This window comes from Podarcis vaucheri (genome assembly GCF_965113315.1).
Source record: "Podarcis vaucheri genome assembly, chromosome: 14".
Taxonomy (NCBI): domain Eukaryota; kingdom Metazoa; phylum Chordata; class Lepidosauria; order Squamata; family Lacertidae; genus Podarcis; species Podarcis vaucheri.
Window position 1 is genome coordinate 41,131,406 of NC_138752.1, and position 21,388 is coordinate 41,152,793.

Genomic DNA, 21,388 nt, shown 5'->3' on the forward strand with positions numbered 1-21,388 from the left:
AAGTAGTAGTGAGTTATGTATGAGGATCAATTATTAGGATTACCACTTTCTTTCTTTTTTAACTGGTACTGCTCCTGTGCCTTTGACAGCAGCTTGACAATTAGGAAACTAGCAGAAGAAGCTTTTCCCATTGCTTTTCTCCACTCTAAGAAAAACTTCACCTGTATAACCTGTGCCAGGCTGCAATTAAAGAAACAGGGCCAGGAAAAAGGTAGCAAACTTAAATGTGCCTGGAAATGCCTAGAGTTTAAACTAGAGCCTTTAGTGGGAATGCAATTTCAATGGTTAATGGTCATGGTGAATTATCAATAGTTTATTGAAAAATTCACCACACAAATGGCCCTCTTCACAACACTACCCAAAGTCCCTTCTATCAATGTAGTAACATAGAGATTAACCATATCAAGTGAAGCATTCTCTAGTATTTCTCGCTTGAGCAGAACTTAGGAGGCTGCCTAAGACAATGTTTTACCCACTCAAAGTGTATGGTATGAAGAGATTAGAGACTGATAATTTATTTGAAGATTGTAGATGTCTACAACAAGTCGAGTGAAATCCAATACGTATTTCTGCACCTAAAAGGTGCTGTCCTTTTCAAGGAAGGAACATAAAGGGCCTACATGGTACATGAATTGCTGCTTGCCTTCTCTGGTGACCTAATTTGGAGATATTAGGAAGCTGTCCTTCTGACTTGGTCCCTCCCTTGTGGTCAACTTTTCACCTCTACCATCAAAGGATTCTTGGGAAGACACCCTGCTGCAAAACTAAGGTATTTATCCTTTTAGGATTCAATCCTATGTTTGCTTACTAGGCATATGCTCCAGTAAGAAGAGTGGGTCATATATAGATAGACAGGTTGTTCACATGTAATAAAACATAATTTAAAATACAATAAATTAATATTACAATAATCTTATATAATAAATGATACCTTCTGTTTTGTTAAAACAGGAAACTACCTTTAAGTCTGATAAGAAAGTACAGCACATATTTTCAATCTTTCCCAAAATTTCCATTTTTTTCCTGGGGAAAGTTTCCTCCCCACAGCCTCAAAATTTATAAATTTTTATTTCATGTAGTCACTGGTTTTCAACACTGTAATATATCATCAGCTAAACATAGCGATATACCAATATATCATGATGCCTGAAATAAGGATGGAGCTATGTAGAGGTATTGGCTGGCTTCCTGGTTTTTCCCGCATTGTGATTTTTGCCGGAGCTTGCTCCTGTGATTTGCTGCCCCCTGCAGGAGGTTGGAGAGAGCTGAGCCAACAGAATTAACAAGGGCTGCATTGGCTGGCTCCACGGTTTTCCCCACATTGTGATTTTTGCATAGCACATACACATGTATATTGCCAGGTCAAAAATTATGAGACCAATATCATGATATGGACTTCAAACCAGTTTTGGATGATTTACTGATATATCACCCAGCCCTAGTAGTCACCAACATCTATTATCAAACACCTTGCCATTGTTTCAGACAGCAGCAACTCCTGGAGCCCTATCTAGGGATGTCTGGAATTGAATCTACATCCAAAGAATAAGCCTCCACAAAAAAAGCTATGACAATTCACCTTAAGTCCTTCATTTACAATACATTCAAACTGGAGTGCTGTGTATCTTAGCAGTATCATTTATGTATCTGAAAGGATGAAGTTGGTTCTCGGACCGATTACATCAAGCTTGTTGCCAACATGCATTTTAAGTGATTTCTCTCAAATGCGATTATGACATTGATGCAATTTTATTTATACAGTGCCTTCAGTTTAGCCTCTCATCATTAATTTATAACTTCTCTCTTTCCATTATTCAAAAAAATCAGCAACATTCTGTTTAACACTGTTGTTGCCTTACAAACAAACCCCTCTATGTTGCGGTTTAGCAGTGTTGGCTTTAGGAGCAATCTCATGTCCTGCACTCTCTATTGTTGACTCTCTGGTCCTAGTCCAACACTCTAACCACTACACCACTAAATAAATGCTACTGGGAAAACTGGAGATCAAGAGATAAGTATCCAGTTTTTTGAAAAAAACTACTTACATGTTTCTTTTTAACAGTAACCCCACATGTCACATAGCAAATCATTTTTGAAACTGAGGGGACTTTCATGAGCAGACTGTGGTATGACATGGGGCCTGCTCTTCTTAGTGGTCAAAAAACCACACTGGCCATGCCCAAGTAGTTCCTTGGATACCAATTTGCAGTACAAAACTCATTTGCCCTTTATGGAGATGTCAAATTATTTATCTCAATATTATTGACAAGCAAAACTGAACTATTATTTTTACACACCTGAAAATGTGGAACAGAACCAATATTTATTTTTTGTCAACTGCTTAGAGGTCTTAAAACAATCAAGCAGCATATAAATGTTGTGGAATAAATAAAATAAATAAATCTTATCATCCTTTAGGTACATGACATTATCACCTCACATCCATTTCTTTAACATTGATACAAATAGCACAACCCTATAAACATCTATTCTAAAGTCCAAGAGTTTAATAGAACTCAAATAACTGTGTATAGCACTACAGCCTACATGCACTTTGATGTCACCAATATGCTGCAAGTGAAAAGATACGTCCTGAGTACCTAAGTATAGTGAACATATTAGACCAAATTATGACAAATTTTAAAATCAAAAATAGAAAATCCGAACCATTAAGGATTTAATTTTATCACCCATTTAAAATACTAGATTCAATGTAAAATCTAACAGCATCATAAGCAATCTAAAAAACCCAAATTTAAGAGTTAATGGTTTCAAACCCTTTCAAGTACTGTAAATGCATTTTGAACTAGACACTAAATCCTTGACACAAGTCACCAGGCTTTCCTTATGTCTAGACAGTATCAACAAGTTACCATCTAGACAACAAAGTTGCAACTCCAAAGTCCTGTGAAATTAACCCAGTGGATGAAGGCATCCAATGAACAATCATAGGAAGGAGAACTGCAGAAGCAGAGCATGGGAACGTGCATGGAAACGGTACCTGGCGCAAGGGCTGGGAAAGCTGTGGCCCTCCAGATGTTGCTGGATCCTAACTCCCATCAGCTCCAGCCAGCATGGCCAATGGCCAGAGGTGATTTTAGTTGAGAGTCTAGCAACATCTGGAAGGCCATAGGTTACCTATCCCAACCCAAAGTCCTCTACTGTGGGTATAGATGCTGTATTTCGTGCTTTTGCTCTATTGCAGCATTTGTTATGGCATCAGCTTTTGCACAGCCCATTAATATTTATTATTCCTCAACTGGCAAGGAGGGGGGGGTGTGCCTCTCTATAAATTATCCCACCCACTCGTAGAATCACATCTGGATGGGAAGTTACATAAAAGCCATCGAGTTCAACCTCCTAGGCAAGACCTCTTCGTACAAAAACTCCCCCCAATATACATGTTTCCCACCCACCCCATGCCAAATCCTCTTTCCCACCCCAGAAATAAAAGATCTATGAATTAGGAAAAACCCCACCACGCAAGGGGCCTATCACCTCCAAACAGCCCACGGGGTTTGTCACACACATGCAGAGAGAGAGAGAGTGAAAGCAAACTTCCCCGCACACACACGTACCCGGAACCAGTATCTCCACGGAGGCCCTGCCAACAAGGGTGGAGGTGGAGAGACACAGACATAAGAAAGGAACAGAGGAAGAAACGGGGTGGGATTCCACACACACATTTGCCCACCCGCTTTAAACCTCCCTAGGCCTCAAAACCAACCCGAAGAAGCGGCGGGAGGAGAAGCCCCGCGACCTCCCTCCCTCCCTCGTAGGCCGCGAGGGAGAGAAATTGCAAGGGCTTCCCCCGTCTCCTGCCACCTCCTCCTTCCCGCTCCGACGATCCCCAACACGGGCCGAAGCGGCCAGCCTCTCCCTCTCCGCGCTAGGCCGCGCCAGGCGAGCCCTGCCGTGGCGGCGGGTGGGCGCATGAGAGGGCAACTTTCCTTCAACCCCCACCCCACCCAGGGCGGCCGGCTCCCTTCCTGCCTCAGGGCCTCCTCCCTGGCCCGACCCCTGCCAAGGCTGAGGGGAGCGAGGGAGGCACCCGCACGCTGCCCTCAGACCCTAGGCCGCGCCGCCTCCGCCAAAGAAGACACCCGCCTGCCCGCTCGCCCACCTGGGTTGCCAGTCATTCCAGCTCCGCGGGTGATAGTGCTGCCTGGTGCCGGAGGAAGAAGCGCCGCTCAGCCGAGACCCCGGGGCTCTGCGGCTCATTACCTTGCCCGAGACGGCATGGCCGGCCGGGGAAGCGGCGGCGGCAGGGGAAGGAGGAGGAGGAGGAGGCAATAACAACAATAATAGTAGCAGCAGCAAGAAGAGCGGCGGTAATGGAGGCGAGCGGCTACTGCGGCTCGGCGGGGTGGCTTCTCCTCCTGAGGCGGCGGGCGCTCCTCCTGTCTCACACGGGAGGCGGGGAGGCGGAGGAGGAGGAGGCGACGACAGCGACGGCGGCCCCGCCTGCTAGTAGTGCTACTGATTCCAGCAGGCTGAGGCGAGGGCCCGCGCGCGGCATGCCGGGAACGCAGGCCGAGAAGAGCCGAGGTGACCGCCTGCCGCGGAGCATCATGGGACGGCCGCTGCTCTGGCCGAGTCGTGAGAGGAGAAGGGGCGGGATGGGTTCTTCCCGTTCCTACCTCTCTGGTCAGGGCATAGAATGATAGAGTTGGAAGAGACCACAAGGGCCATCAAGCCAAGCAGGAAACACCATCAGAGCACTCCTGACATATGGTTGTCAAGCCTCTGCTTAAAGACCTCCAAAGTAGGGGACTCCACCACACTACTTGGCAGCAAATTCCACTGTCGAACAGCTCTTACTGTCAGGAAGTTCTTCCTAATGTTTAGGTGGAATCTTCTTTCTTGTAGTTTGGATCCATTGCTCCGTGTCCGCTTCTCTGGAGCAGCAGAAAACAACCTTTCTCCCTCCTCTATGTGACATCCTTTTATATATTTGAACATGGCTATCATATCACCCCTTAACCTCCTCTTCTCCAGGCTAAACATGCCCAGCTCCCTTAGCCGTTTCTCATAAGGCATCGTTTCCAGGCCTTTGACCATTTTGGTTGCCCTCCTCTGGACACATTCCAGTTTGTCAGTGTCCTTCTTGAATTGTGGTGCCCAGAACTGGACACAGTACTCCAGGTGAGGTCTGACCAGAGCAGAATACAGTGGCACTATTACTTCCCTTGATCTAGATGCTATACTCCTATTGATGAGGCCCAGAATTGCATTGGCTTTTTTAGCTGCCGCGTCACACTGTTGGCTCATGTCAAGTTTGTGGTCAACCAAGACTCCTAGATCCTTTTCACATGTACTGCTCTCAAGCCAGGTGTCCCCCATCTTGTATTTGTGCCTCTCATTTTTCTTTGCCCAAGTGCAATACTTTACATTTTTCCCTGTTAAAGTTCATCTTGTTTGTTTTGGCCCAGTTCTCTAATCTGTCAAGGTCATTTTGAAGTGTGATCCTGTCCTCTGGGCTGTTAGCCACCCCTCCCAGTTTGGTGTCATCTGCAAATTTGATCAGGATGCCCTTGAGTCCATCATCCAAGTCGTTGATAAAGATGTTGAATAAGACCGGGCCCAAGACAGAACCCTGTGGCACCCCACTAGTCACTCTTCTTTTATGGCAGCCACAGCTCTCTCTAGCTGTCAGATTCATAATAATAATAATAATAATGGACATATTTAACAAATGACAGAGAGGAATATACAGACAATAAAAAGAAAAATAGTATTTAAGCAATGCCAGGAACAAAAAATAATTAGGATACAGTCACCGTCAGTGCAAACATCTTAAACGTGTGTTAGTGCTGCAACCCCTCCAAAATGTCCATATGGGCATCTGCAAGCAGAACTGGCATCATCAGGGATATCCTCTTTTAAAATGTGGTTGGGGATTTATTGGGTGGTGGTTTTAATTTTGATTATATATTTTGTGGTTTTCTATTTTGATTTCGTTCTATGAACCACTGATCTACAGGTATAGGGCGGTGTATAAATTCAATAAATTGAAGAAGAAGAAGAAGAAGAAGAAGAAGAAGAAGAAGAAGAAAAGGGTCCTGGGTCAGGCCCACGGCCGTATGAAATACGTTCAAATTCAGCACAAGGCAGGGCTGTGAGGTCCTCCGCCCATTGGGCAATTCCATGGTAACGCTTGCTGCTCTGGGCTCCTTTGGGCGGAAAGGCAGCTTATGAATCTAATAAACAACAATAAGGTAAAGGGGGGTGTAAACTGGCCGCGTCTTGCCTTATTAGCACTGTTAAGTATAAATAGAAAAGTGAATATGTGAAAGTGGGTTCTGTGTTGCAGGATAGGAGTCAGAGGTGGAACAGTTGAAGACCACTGCTCTAATATTCAGCTTCGTTACATATCCATGGGTTCTAGTGTTATCAGATGGGGGGGGGACGACTTCTCATTCCACTTTCTCTGTACCGTGCATAATTTCATACATTTCTACAATGTGACCTGCTACTCTCCTTTAAACTAAAAAAGGCCAAATTGCTGCAACCTTTCTTCATATGGAAGTTGCTCCAACCCCTTGATCATTTTGGTTCCCACTTTCTGAACCATTGTTGACTTCATATGACTAGAACTATCAACTTGGAGTGGGAGGGAAGTAAAAACTAGATACATGAATGTAGCTCCTAATGAATCTTCAGGATTCTTACATGAGATTTCCCCAAACCCAGCATCTAGACACACCTCTTGCCCTTGGACTGCATTGTAAATATCACACTGACATCTCAATAATCTCGGTAGCTTCCCAGAGGTCAGCCAGTCTTATTTTCTATGATGTTAGGCTAAGAGAACAGCGTTTTTCATAAAATCATGGATAAGACAGCTCCTTTTCTCACCTGTAAGTCCTATTGAATTCAGTGGGTCTTACATTTTAGACGTATATAAGATTGATCGACATTTGGGTTTATGCCTAAGGTGAGATCTGAACTGAGAACTCTCCAAATGACTATAAAGCATTGGGATTCTAAGTCGTACATTGTTATGGCTCCTTGTTGACCATTCCTTTGCTAGGCAAATTTTTGGTTAATAAGTCAGGATGGTCTATTTTGTCAATGGGAGCTCAGATATGGTTGCCAGATAGCATGGTATCTTTCTGTGCTTTTGAATGAGATAGCTATCAGGGCCTGGTGAAGTTAAAACCTCTTAGATTACTCAATTAATGAATAGTCATCACATTTTTATAACTAAAAATTTAAATAATAGTTCTTATTTAAAACACACCTACAACCTGCAGATAGTAAGCCCCACCTTACAAGAGACAGTTCTTCCTGTGTGAGAATCTTCTAAAATGATGCCTGCTGCAACACACAAAATCTAAAAAAAAACCAAGCAAACAAAGGAAGCAGGCTTTTTCTTTAGAATTTTTGGGTGCTTTCCCATTTGCAAAATTATGCAGCTTGAATCTGTCAGTTAGACACATGAACTAGGATTTATTTAACTGGGTGACAAACTTGCTAGCTTTGCACTCAGTGCTCCTGAGAGCGGTGCCTCTTCCCCAGAGCTCCCCTTCTTGCAATCAAAAGTCCCTGGAGGGACAAAACATTTTTTATGTATGCTACTACAGCGGCAAGAATTTTTCTGGCAAAGTATTGGAAGATGCAGCAGCTACCCACTCTGGAAGAATGGCAAGCGAAGGTGATCGAGTACATGGGAATGGCAGAGATGACCGGCAGAATCCGTGACCAGGGGAGTGAGACGGTGGAAGAAGATTGGAAGAAATTTAAAAAATATCTTAAAGACTGTTGTAAGATTAATGATGGATGAGATGTTATGGTCATAAGAAATAGAGAATTGCAGCTGTAAATCATAACCTTAAAGAATGGAAAATGAAAATGAGCGAATTAATTGAACGAAGGGCTGCTGAAAAAGGGATAACATAAGGATGCAGAAAGAGGGAGGTATGGGGAAGTCCGGGAAATAAGGTGTATGAAAATAGGTTTAAGAAATTATACATGTTTATTTGTTTGTATGTTTGGTATAGTTTTGTCTTATTGTTTGTTTTATTATATGTATGGAAAATCAATAAAAATTACTATAAAAAAGTCCCTGCACCAGGAGTGTGCAAGGCATAATCCTGCACCAGATGAGGTGTCATATGAGCTGCATCTGGTGCATGTAGGGTTTACAGTATATCCTGCCATGGTCATGTGGCAACTAGCCTCTGCCATATTCCAGAATGCTCCTGTGTCAGCATAGGAATGGGCATAGCCAGGAAAGGGGGCAGCCCATAATTCTTGAATCAGGCCCACCTGTTGTTTCCTATTGAGAAAGCCCTCCTTCCACCAACCCTTTCATTGGTATAGGATCCAATTGGTTGTAAGGGTATGGCTGTCATCTGCAGGGGGTTGGATGTGCTGGCAGGCACACACACCCCATTGACATGCCCCTTCTCTGCCTCCATCAAACCTCATTTTGGGGGTGACCTTCCCAGCAGATTGACAGTGGACATAATCTCCCATCAGTTGGGCTGTCCATGGGGAGACGAGGGGGTTCCAAGAGCAGCAGGGAATTTCCACCCACATGGACTCTCTCTATTACTGGGGTGGGAATTCCACCATAGTGAAACTCTCTCTGACCTGGAGAGAGTCCAGGGTTTGCATTGCACAGTAAATGCTAAATATAAGAAAATATGCATTCTGGTGGTGATATGTCTCCTTGACAACCGTGTTCATAATTTGGAACCAAGATGTCTGCACTGAAAATATGAAACAATATCCTTGACCACTTCCCGAGAGAGAAAGCAAGAGAGTCGTTTGAGTATAGTAATGAAAACAATAACACTTCCTTTACAAGGAAAAGGTCTATAAACTAAACTATGATAACACAGGTCTATATTAATACATTTGCCGTTGCTCTATTTTTGGAGACATGTAGAAAAGGTCACAACCATGGGCTTACCTCTCTTTATTTCATGAGAAATCTTGTTAAGGTCAAACTTTATTATGTTTATTATTTCAAATATTTCTAAGCCACCTTTCAGGACAATAGCCTTGGCAAGGCTGCTTACCTTAAAAGTAGCATAGGAAACTGGAACATTGGGCCAGTGTATTGTCTACACTGGCTGGCAGCAGCTCTCCAGGATTTCATTCCTACCTTGAGATGCCATGAACTGAACCTGGGACCTTCTATACTTGCAAGCCAATGAAGAAGCATAGGCAGGGTATATTCCTGATTCTGCACAAAACGGGTCCCAATTCAATGGAGCAACAGAGTAGCAGCCAGTGCTGTGCAAGCAGAGTCAGAGCAAGGCTGAAACTGCATGTGCATTTTCAACAGAGCCTGGCCCAAGACATTTTGGCACCTGAGGCAGACCGCAGAATGGTGCTTCCCTCCCTGCCAGGGAACAAGGAAAGAGGGAATATCTACATCAGGAACAAGCAGGGGGAAAGATCAACATTGGAATCTGCTGCCCCAGTGGATCCTGCCATCTGAGGTGGTTGCCTCACCTTGCCTCAGGAGTGGGCTGTCACTGATTTTCAAACATTGGCCACATTCACACCATACATTAGCACAGTCATAGCTTCCCCCAAAGAATCCTGGGAGTTGTAGTTTGTTTTGGGTGCTGAGAGTTGTCAGGATACCCCTACTCCCCTCAAAGAGCTGCAATTTCTAGAGTTCCCTGTAGGGAGGAGTTGATTGTTAAACCATTCTGAGCACTGTATTTATGAGGGGACAAGGAATCTCCTAACAACTCACAGCACCCGTAACAACCTAAAGCTCCCAGAATTCTTTGGGGGAAGCAATGAAGGTTTAAAATGGTATCATAGTGCTTTAAATGTATTGTATGGGTGTAGCCACTTTGATAATCACAAAGGATCTTTCTTTCTTTCTTTCTTTCTTTCTTTCTTTCTTTCTTTCTTTCTTTCTTTCTTTCTTTCTGACCTTTAAAGCCCTAAATGGCTTCAGCCCAGTACAGTGGTACCTCGGGTTACAGATGCTTCAGGTTACAGATGCTTCAGGTTACAGCCTCCGCTAACCCAGAAATAGTACGTCGGGTTAAGAACTTTGCTTCAGGATGAGAACAGAAATCATGCAGTGGGAGGCCCCATTAGCTATAGTGGTACCTCAGGTTAAGAACAGTTTCAGGTTAAGAACGGACCTCCAGAACAAATTAAGTTCTTAACCCGAGGTACCACTGTATACCTGAAGGAGTGTCTCCACCCCCATCGTTCAGTCCAGACACTAAGATCCTCCTCTGAGGGCCTCCTGGTGGTTCCCTCACTGCAAGAAGCTAAGTTACAGGGAACCAGGCAGAGAGCCTTCTTGGTAGTGGTGCCCTCCCTGTGGAATACCCTCCCTTCAAATGTCAAGGAGATAAAGAACTACACAGCTTTTAGAAGACATCTGAAGACAGCCCTGTATTGGGAAGTTTTTAATACTTGATGTTTTGCTATATTTTTATATATGTTGTAGGCCGCCCAGAGTGGCTGGGAAAACCCAACCATATGGGCGGAGTATAAATAATGATATTATTATTATTATTTCTTTGGAGCATGTGATTCCAATACAGTGGTGCCTTGCAAGACGAAAAGAATTCGTTCCGCGAGTCTTTTTGCCTTGCAATGTTTTTCGTCTTGCAAAGCATGGTCCGTCACAACTGCGCCTCTTCAAGCGGCTTTTTAAAAAAAGTGCAAGACATTTTCATCTTGCGAAGCAAGCCCATAGGGAAATTCGTCTAGCGAAGCAACGCAAAACTGAAAAACCCTTTCGTCTAGCGAGTTTTTCGTCTTGCGAGGCATTCGTCTTGCGGGGCACCACTGTATTGCTTCATTTTCATTGGTTCCTAATTTGTTTCTAAGCCCTGGTGAATGTTCATCTTATCTATCACCCACAACAGGGGTGGGGAACCTTTTTCTGGAGTGTGGAGTCACACTCCGTTCTGGACAACCTTCCTGGGACCACATGCCAGTGGTGGGTGGGGCAAGGAGCAAGTGTAGATATTACCTTTGTGCAACAGGCTAGTTTCCACACACACTCACACACCCCTCTCTATCCACCCACGAGACAAGCAAGAGACCTTATCAGAGTTCAAGAACACATTCCTCTCCAGAAAAAAACATTTCTGGTACATAACAGGGCCAAGGAGGAGTCAATGTATAGCCTGAGGAGAATTCTGATGACTAGATAGAGATTGGAAATCCTGGAAGCCAAGACCCGAGCTTGGGGCAAGTACTCTGATGAGAGCACACCAGCTGGGATTTAACGTGGCAAAACATGCAGCAAAGAAAAGCATGGAAATATAGGAAGAAGAAGAAGAAGAAGAAGAAGAAGAAGAAGAAGAAGAAGAAGAAGAAGAAATTTATGTATACCCCGCCCTCCCCGGCCAGAGCTGGGCTCAGGGCAGCTAACACCAATAAAATTAAAATAAAACATAATGGGGGGGGGACAAACAAACAAACAAAACCAGTTTATTAAAATACAGGTTAAAATACAATTTAAAATGCAGCTTCATTTTAAAAGTAGCCCATAAATCAAAACCATAAGAGGAGGGAAACATAAGGGTCAGACTGAGTCCAAACCAAAGGCCAGGCGGAACAGCTCTGTCTTGCAGGCCCTGCGGAAAGATATCAAGTCCCGCAGGGCCCTAGTCTCTTGTGACAGAGCGTTCCACCAAGTCGGGGCTAGTACTGAAAAGGCCCTGGCCCTAGTTGAGACCCATCTAACCACCTTGCGGCTTGGGACCTCCAAAGTGTTATTATTTGTGGACCTTAAGGTCCTCCGCAGGGCATACGAAGAGAGGCGGTCCTGCAGGTATGAGGGTCCTAGGCCACATAGGGCTTTAAAGGTCAAAACCAGCACTTTAAACCTGACCATGTACTCCACCGGGAGCCAGCACAGCTGGTAAAGCACTGGATTAATGTGATATCATGGCAAGGACCCCATAAGGAGCCTCGCTGCGGCATTCTGCACCTGCTGGAGTTTCTGGGTCAGCTTCAAGGGCAACCCTGCGTAGAGTGAGTTACAATAATCAAGCCTAGAGGTGACCGTCACATGGATCACTGTGGCCAGATCAGGGTGAGAAAGGTAAGGGACCAACTGCTTAATATGGCGGAGATGGAAAAATGCTACCTTTGCTGTGGCTGCAACCTGCGCCTCCATGGAAAGGAAGGCGTCGAAGGTTATACCCAAGCTCTTGACAGAAGGCGCTGGCACTAATTGAGCCCCCGCAAGAGATGGGAGTTGGCTACCCCAACCCCATGTCGTCCCGACCCAGCCAAAGGACCTCTGTCTTCGAAGGATTTAACTTCAACTGGCTCCCACGCAGCCATCCAGCCACAGCTTCCAAGCAGCTGGTCAGTGTGTCCGGGGCCGAGTCAGGGCGGCAAACCTTAAACAGATGGGTTGATGACAACCCAGCCCAAAACTCCGGACAATCTGGGCAAGGGGGCGCATAAAGATATTGAAAAGATATTGAAAAGATATTGAAAAGATATAGGCTATAAGGGGGTGCATGTGTCTGGACAGGATATCTTGCACTGTTTATTTAATTCAAAAGCATCTTCAGGAAGTTCAGCTTCTCACCCCTGAAAGAGCAAAGATCATGGAAGGGAAAGACAACTTGCCTAATTAACAGATCTTATAAAAAAAAACACCACTCTCTACTGCTACTTTTAATTACTTTTAAAAAACCAACCACACACTTCCAGGAGATTCTATCACAGATCCACTGTGTCATGTCTAGTTTGACCTTTTCAAGAAGAAGAAGGTGCCAGCTCTGGAGAAAACAACTAGAATGCATTGAGACGAGTTCAGATTTCCTGGTTTGAAGATAGCATTTGGAGTTCACAATAACAAGCGTGGGAAAAAGCAGTACACTTTGGGCAGGGGTTTTGATTTAACAAAACCAGCCACCTGTACAACTTTCAGCAAACCTTTTTACCTTTGACATTAAATAAATGCAATTAATGAGGCTTACTGCAACCACGCTTCAGCATGACACGGTCAGATATAGACCGCAGCTCCTTTTCTTTTCCCAATTAATTCTGTTTAAGGGGGGGAAATGTTAGAATTCTGTCAGAAGGCCAAACATTTCTTAAGACTAGTTCTCACCAAACTGCTGAAACTGTGTGTGGGCCAAATCACTTCAGACACAAACAGGAGGCTCACAAGATAGAATTCCCTCCATGCCAAATCAGTTCATCCAAACAGAAAACCACCAAGCCCCACTTCTATCTATTTATTACCATTGGTAGAGTACCATGGCAAGAGGGATTTATTGTTAAAGCAGCCCAGGAATTGTAGCTCTGGGAGGGTAATAGGGGGTCTCCTAACAGCTCCCAGCATCCTTAAGAAACTACAGTTCCCAATAAAGGTAAAAAGGTAAAGGATCCCTGGACGGTTAAGTCCAATCAAAGGCAACTATGGGGTTGCAGCTCTCATCTCGCTTTCAGGCCAAGGGAGCCGACGTTTGTCCAGAGGCAGCTTTCCGGGTCATGTGGCCAGCATGACTAAACTGCCTCTGGCGCAACAGAACATTGTGACAGAAACCAGAGTGCATGGAGATGCCATTTACCTTCCAGTTGCAGTGGTACCTATTTATTTACTTGCACTGGTGTGCTTTCGAACTGCTAGGTTGGTGGGAACTGGGACAGAGCAACAGGAGCTCACCCTGTCGCGGGGATTTGAACTGCCAACCTTCCAATCAGCAAGCCCAATAGGCTCAGTGGTTTAGACCACAGCGCCATTCGTGTCCCTCTAGTTCCCAATATTTTTTGGGGAAAGCCTTGAACTGTTTAAGGTGGAATCATAGTGCTTTAAATGTATGTTGCGCAAGAGGCCTTATAGTAATGAGCCTGTGAAGTCAACTCAAGCCTATCCTGCACTAATTTTCACTCAATTGTTGGCATCCTTTTGTCTCGGGGGATGATGGAGGACTGTGCCTTTGGGCGTGAAGTCAAACCACTGGAGATAATACCTGTTTCCTTGGTTTTTCTAAGAAATGTTCAATGAAGTGCTTAATTCATTGCGTAATGAATCTAGTTGTTCTTATTACATAAGGGATGCTGCAACTCTCTCTATTTAGCAACATTTACTCTTCGTTTTAGGCAGCTATGAGAGGAAGAGCTTTTTCAAAAACATTTTTTTTCCTTGTGGCTTGGCTTTACTTCTGCAAGTCATCCATCAGAGGACTCTTTGGCATGCTTTCATTTTGCATGTCCTTCTCATTCTTCTTCCCTGTGGGAAATAGCTAGTGTGGGAATTAAAATTTGTTTTTGGTTTTTTTAAAGCATACCCTGCCTTTCTACCAATAGTCCCCAAGGCAGCTTAAAGAACAATTAAAACAATGCAAGGAAAGAAAATACAAAATAAAAAGTGATGGGAGTTGTATTGGTCCATGGGGGGGGGGATGAGTACAGTGGTACCTCGGGTTATAGACTCTTCAGGTTACAGACTCCACTAACCCAGAAATAGTACCTCGGGTTAAGAACTTTGCTTCAGGATGAGAACAGAAATTGTGCAGCAGTGGCGCGGTGGCAGCAGGAGGCCCCATTAGCTAAAGTGGTACCGCAGGTTAAGAAAAGTTTCAGGTTAAGAACAGACCTCCAGAACGAATTAAGTTCTTAACCTGAGGTACCACTGCAGCTGCAAGTTTTATTCGGAGCAACTAAAACATTACAAAGAAGAAATAAAGTGTTTGAACACCAGGAACCCTGCTTTTCTAGATCATGCGAAAGATCACATATAAAACACTGAAATTATCAGGTAAGGAAACATCAGTAAAAGTGAACGAAGTGCTGTCTGAAGTTGCCTTAACTCAGTTTCATTAATCTCTACTCTGAGTAGGACTTAGAGTCATAGAGCTGTAGACTTGGAATGTACCATGGGGTCATCTAGTCCAGCCCCCTGCAATGCAGGAATCACAGCTAAAGAATCCCTGACAGATGATCATCCAAACTCTGCTTCAAAACCTCCTTTAAAGGAGAGTCCACTACCTTCAAGGTAGTCAGGCCAACTGCTGAACAGCTCTCACCATCAGAAAGTTCTTCCTAATATTTAGTCAGAATCTCCTGTATTGTATTTTGAATCAATTTGTTTGGGTCCTACCCAGAAAACAAGCTTGCTCCGTTTTCCATTTGACAGGCCTTCAGGTATTTGAAATTGGTCATCTTATCACCTCAGTTGGACATAATCTCTGGGAAAGATGATAGATAGATAGATAGATAGATAGATATAGATAGATAGATAGATGGATGGATAGATAGAGTGGTACCTCGGGTTACATACGCTTCAGGTTACAGACTCCGCTAACGCAGAAATAGTGCTTCAGGTTAAGAACTTTGCTTCAGGATGAGAACAGAAATCGTGCTCCGGCGGCGCAGCAGCAGCGGGAGGCCCCATTAGCTAAAGTGGTGCTTTAGGTTAAGAACAGTTTCAGGTTAAGTACGGACCTCTGGAACGAATTAAGTACTTAACCCAAGGTACCACTGTAGATAGATAGATAGATGATAGATGATAGATAGATAGAGATAGATAGATGATAGATAGATAGATAGATAGATAGATAGATAGATAGATGATGATAGATAGATAGATAGATAGATAGATAGATAGATAGAGATAGATAGATAGATAGATAGATAGATAGATAGATAGATAGATAGATAGATGATAGATAGATAGATAGATAGATATAGATAGATGATAGATAGAAAAACATATTCCTTTGTGTGATGAAAAAGCACTCATCCTTTTGTAGCTCCTCTATCAAGAATAAAGGATGTGGGTGGCACTGTGGTCTAAACCACTGAGTCTCTTGGGCTTGCCAATCAGAAGGTCGGCGGTTCGAATCCCCGCAACTGGGTGAGCTCCTGTTAGAATCATAGAATCATAGAATCATAGAATCATAGAATCATAGAGTTGGAAGAGACCACAAGGGCCATCGAGTCCAACCCCCTGCCAAGCAGGAAACACCATCAGAGCACTCCTGACATATGGTTGTCAAGCCTCTGCTTAAAGACCTCCAAAGTAGGAGACTCCACCACACTCCTTGGCAGCAAATTCCACTGTCGAACAGCTCTTACTGTCAGGAAGTTCTTCCTAATGTTTAGGTGGAATCTTCTTTCTTGTAGTTTGGATCCATTGCTCCGTGTCCGCTTCTCCGGAGCAGCAGAAAACAACCTTTCTCCCTCCTCTATGTGACATCCTTTTATATATTTGAACATGGCTATCATATCACCCCTTAACCTCCTCTTCTCCAGGCTAAACATGCCCAGCTCCCTTAGCCGTTCCTCATAAGGCATCGTTTCCAGGCCTTTGACCATTTTGGTTGCCCTCCTCTGGACACGTTCCAGTTTGTCAGTGTCCTTCTTGAATTGTGGTGCCCAGAACTGGACACAGTACTCCAGGTGTGGTCTGACCAGAGCAGAATACAGTTGGCACTATTACTTCCCTTGATCTAGATGCTATACTCCTATTGATGCAGCCCAGAATTGCATTGGCTTTTTTAGCTGCCGCGTCACACTGTTGGCTCATGTCAAGTTTGTGGTCAACCAAGACTCCTAGATCCTTTTCACATGTACTGCTCTCAAGCCAGGTGTCACCCATCTTGTATTTGTGCCTCTCATTTGTTTTGCCCAAGTGCAATACTTTACATTTCTCCTTGTTAAAATTCATCTTGTTTATTTTTGCCCAGTTCTCTAATCTGTCAAGGTCGTTTTGAAGTGTGATCCTGTCCTCTGGGGTGTTAGCCACCCCTCCCAGTTTGGTGTCATCTGCAAATTTGATCAGGATGCCCTTGAGTCCATCATCCAAGTCGTTGATAAAGATGTTGAATAAGACCGGGCCCAAGACAGAACCCTGTGGCACCCCACTAGTCACTCTTTTCCAGGATGAAGAGGAACCATTGATGAGCACCCTTTGGGTTCGGTCAGCCAGCCAGTTAGAAATCCACTGAGTGGTAGCATAGTCAAGACCGCATTTTACCAGCTTCTTTACAAGAATATCATGGGGCACCTTGTCAAATGCCTTGCTGAAATCAAGGTAGGCTACATCCACTGCGTTCCCTTCATCTACCAGGCTTGTAATTCTGTCAAAAAACGAGATCAGGTTAGTCTGACATGACTTATTTTTCAGAAATCCATGCTGACTATTGGTGATCACAGCATTCCTTTCTAGGTGCTCACAGACTGTTTGCTTAATGATCTGTTCCAGAATCTTCCCTGCCATTGATGTCAGACTGACTGGGCGGTAATTATTTGGGTCCTCTCTTTTCCCCTTTTTGAAAATAGGGACAACATTTGCCCTCCTCCAGTCTGCCGGGACTTCGCCTGTTCTCCAGGAATTCTCAAAGATGACTGCCAGTGGTTCTGAGATCACATCTGCCAGTTCTTTTAATACTCTTGGATGCAGTTCATCTGGCCCTGGAGACTTGAATACATCTAAACTAGCCAAATATTCTTGTACTATCTCCTTAGTTATTCTGGGCTGTGTTTCCTTTGCTGAATCATTTGCTCCAAATTCTTCAGGTCGGGCATTGTTTTCTTTATCGGAGAAGACTGAGGCAAAGAAGGCATTGAGTAGTTCAGCCCTTTCTGTGTCCCCTGTTTGCATTTCACCATCTTCTCCTCTGAGTGACCCCATTGTTTCTTTGTTCTTCCTTTTGCTACGAACATACCCATAAAAGCCTTTTTTGTTGCTTTTAACCTCTCTAGCAAGCCTGAGTTCATTCTGTGCTTTAGCTTTTCTGACTTTGTGTCTACACGTGCTGGCTATTTGTTTGAATTCCTCTTTGGTGGTTTCCCCCCTTTTCCATTTTTTGTACACATCCTTTTTTAATCTTAATTCAGTTAAAAGTTCTTTAGATAGCCACCCTGGCTTCTTTAGGCACCTTCCATGTTTCCGTCTCATTGGTATTGCCTGACGTTGTGCTTTTAGTATCTCCCTCTTAACAAACTCCCAGCCATCATGAACTCCCTTTCCTTTTAGTATTGTTGTCCATGGGATCTCACCCAGCACTTCCCTAAGTTTTATGAAGTCGACTTTCTTAAAGTCAAGAAATTGAGTCCTAGTATGCTTGGCTACTCCTTTCCGCTGTATAGTAAACTTCAGAAGAGCATGATCACTCGCGCCTAATGATCCTTCCACTTCTACCCCACTAACCAGGTCATCAACATTGGTTAGGACCAGATCTAAAATGGCTGTTCCTCTTGTTGCTTCTCCCACTTTCTGGACAATGAAGTTGTCTGCAAGACCAGTGAGGAATCTGTTTGACCTTATGCTCTTGGCTGAGTTTGACGTCCAACAAATATCCGGGTAATTGAAGTCCCCCATTACTACTATCTCCCTTCCTTTTGCATGCTTGGCCATCTGTTCCAGGAAGGCATCATCTATGTCCTCCGTTTGGCTTGGGGATCTATAGTAAACTCCCACAATGAGGTCTCTGTTATTCTTCTCTCCTTTAATTTTGACCCAAATGCTCTCACTTTGGCTTTGAGGATCTAAATCTTGGATCTCTTCACAGGTATACACATCCCTGACATATAACGCCACTCCTCCTCCTTTCTTGTCTGGTCTGTTTCTCTGAAATAGATTGTATCCCCCCATTATTACATTCCAATCGTGGGACTTATCCCACCAGGTTTCAGCGATGCCTATTATGTCATATTTAGTTTGCTGTACCAAGAGCTCAAGCTCATCTTGTTTATTTCCCATGCTTTGCGCATTAGTGTACAGACATTGAAGTCCATTAATCATTCCCCCGTGTCTCTTATTTAAGGATTTTTTACTCCCACCACTAGGTCCGCGTGCTGTTTGCTCCATTTGGTCTATGACATTTGGATGATCCTCTTCATTAATTGATAGACTCCTACCTTCAGGAGCACTGTCTCCCTCCCCCACATTAGTCAGTTTAAAGCCCTCCTGATGAGGTTTCTGAGATTTTTTGCAAAAACATTTCTCAGTCCCTGCTCCTGCCAACCTAGCAATTTGAAAGCACGTCAAAGTGCAAGTAGATAAATGGGTACCGCTCCGGCGGGAAGGTAAACGGCCTTTCCATGCGCTGCTCTGGTTTCGCCAGTGATGCTGGCCACATGACCCAGAAGCTGTACGCTGGCTCCCTCGGCCAGTAAAGCAAGATGAGCACCGCAACCCCAGAGTCATCCGCGACTGGACCTAATGGTCAGCGGTCCCTTTACCTTTTGCAGTGGTACCTCAGGTTAAGTACTTAATTCGTTCCGGAGGTCCGTACTTAACCTGAAGCTGTTCTTAACCTGAAGCACCACTTTAGCTAATGGGGCCTCCTGCTGCTGCTGCTGCTGCGCTGCCGGAGCACGATTTCTGTTCTCAACCTGAAGCAAAGTTCTTAACCTGAAGCACTATTTCTGGGTTAGCGGAGTATGTAACCTGAAGCATATGTAACCTGAAGCGTATGTAACCTGAGGTACCACTGTACTATCAAGAATAAATGTAACAAAAATAGTTTTTATGTAGTTCCTGCACGCACCAGCAGATGGCTAGCTTTCCCTACAGATAGATCAAATGTAAACTTTGGACACTTCTTAGTCTCATACAACCGACACCAAGCAGTTCTGACATTTGCCAGGTGAAGATAACCTCTTTGGCATGTACAAGGTTCATGTGGTAGTGGTGGTGTCCTTTTGCATGTTGCCATCAGCTGTGCCTCAAAAGGCAAGGGGGCAGAGCAGGAGAAGTCAGGAAAGGCAGAGCAGTCCATCTTCAAGGACGAACAGATTCACATAAGACAGGAGTGGGGCACCATTTTCTGTCTAGGGGCCAGATTCCTCCATGAACAGCCTTCGCGAGGGACACCTCTCAGTGGTGGGCAAGGCCAGAGGCAAAAGAGATCAAAGCAAAATACAGTGGTGCCTCACAAGACGAAATTAATTCGTTCCGCAAGTTTTTTCTTCTTGCGAGTTTCTCGTCTTGCGAAGCATGGTTTCCCATAGGAATGCATTGAAAATCAATCAATGCGTTCCTATGGAGACCGTCAGGGGACAGAGGGGAAGCGCCGCTCTGTCCCCTCTTTTGAAGCAAGGGGCTGTGGGGAGAAGATCGCTTCTCCCCGCCGCCCCTTGTTTCAAAAGAGGTCCGGGGACAGCGGGGAAGACGCGCTGCACTTCCCGCTGTCCCCGGAGCTTGCGGGGCAAGCTTCGTTTTGCGAAGCAAGCCCATAGGGAAATTCGTCTTGCGAGGCAACTCGAAAACGAAAAAACCTTTTGTTTTGCGAGTTTTTCGTCTCGCGAGGCGTTCGTCTTGCGGGGCACCACTGTATGTGATTCTTATTTTTATACATGTTGTCAGAGGGTGTGTTTTTTATGGAAAGCATCCATTGTTTATGCAAGCAAGTCTGATTAAGACCTCTAGAACCTGCACACTCATTGTCATTTGAGTTTCTGTATCTCCAAGGCAGGTAAGGTAAGTTACAGACACTCAGGGAAACGAATCTTAGCTCATTCATTGTATGAAATGCAGTTGATTAATGAATTAATCAATTAACAGGACCACCCATTGCCTACTGAATAGCACATCCCACCGGGTTCAGATTAAACGGTTTAATTGAAACAGATATTGAACATTTTAAAAGCCCAATGACAATTGCAGGGCCCGGAAGAGTCATTATAGAACGGCAGTCAATAGAGCACACCTGCAGCACAAGGCTTCACTGCAGAACATTATAAAACCTTCATGAATGAATTAGAACATCCCCTTTCGGATGCAATAAACGAGGTTGTGCGGCAGACTCATTAGGCTATGTATGTATGAAATATACACATATGAAATTAGAAATAAGTATATGTTTTACATAATCCAAAATTATAGTAAGTCCTACAACTATACAATACTGTATGTGTAAACTGATTTTTACAATTACATTTTCTCAGTTAAAGAAGCTTTCAACAAAATAGTTATTTCTCTGACCTAAAAAATAACCTTTAACATTTGATTTTACAGTGGTACCACATGTTAAATACTTAATTCGTTCTGGAGGTCCGTAGTTAACCTGAAACTGTTCTTAACCTGAAGCACCACTTTAGCTAATGGGGCCTCCCGCTGCTGCTGCGCCGCCAGAGAACGATTTCTGTTCTCATCCTGAAGCAAAGTTCTTAACCTGAAGCGCTATTTCTGGGTTAGCAGAGTCTGTAACCTGAAGCGTCTGTAACCTGAAGCGTATGTAACCCGAGGTACCACTGTATATCTTTCTCAACAACATAAAAGACTTCAAAGCATCTTGGATTTTTTTTTTTCATTTCAGTAAGATAGAAACTCTTCAACCAAACAGTTCTCTCTTTCCCTACTTTCTCTTATGCTAATAATATCAGCAAGTTTTATAATCTACTTACCGTATTTTTTGCCCTATAGGACGCACTTTTTCCCCTTCAAAAATGAAGGGGAAATGTGTGTGCGTCC

At 44.1% G+C, this 21,388-nt stretch overlaps 1 protein-coding gene across 1 annotated transcript in view; it reads right to left on the minus strand.

Annotated features, from left to right (window-relative positions):
* Window positions 1-4,471, minus strand: part of SMG1 (SMG1 nonsense mediated mRNA decay associated PI3K related kinase) — a 72,088-nt gene extending 67,617 nt beyond the window's left edge. The window contains exon 1 of the mRNA XM_082200006.1: window positions 4,124-4,471. Coding sequence (XP_082056132.1) covers window positions 4,124-4,221 — 98 coding nt within the window. The 5' untranslated portion in view covers window positions 4,222-4,471. The remainder of the gene's footprint in view (window positions 1-4,123) is intronic.
* Window positions 4,472-21,388: the final 16,917 nt, after the last annotated feature.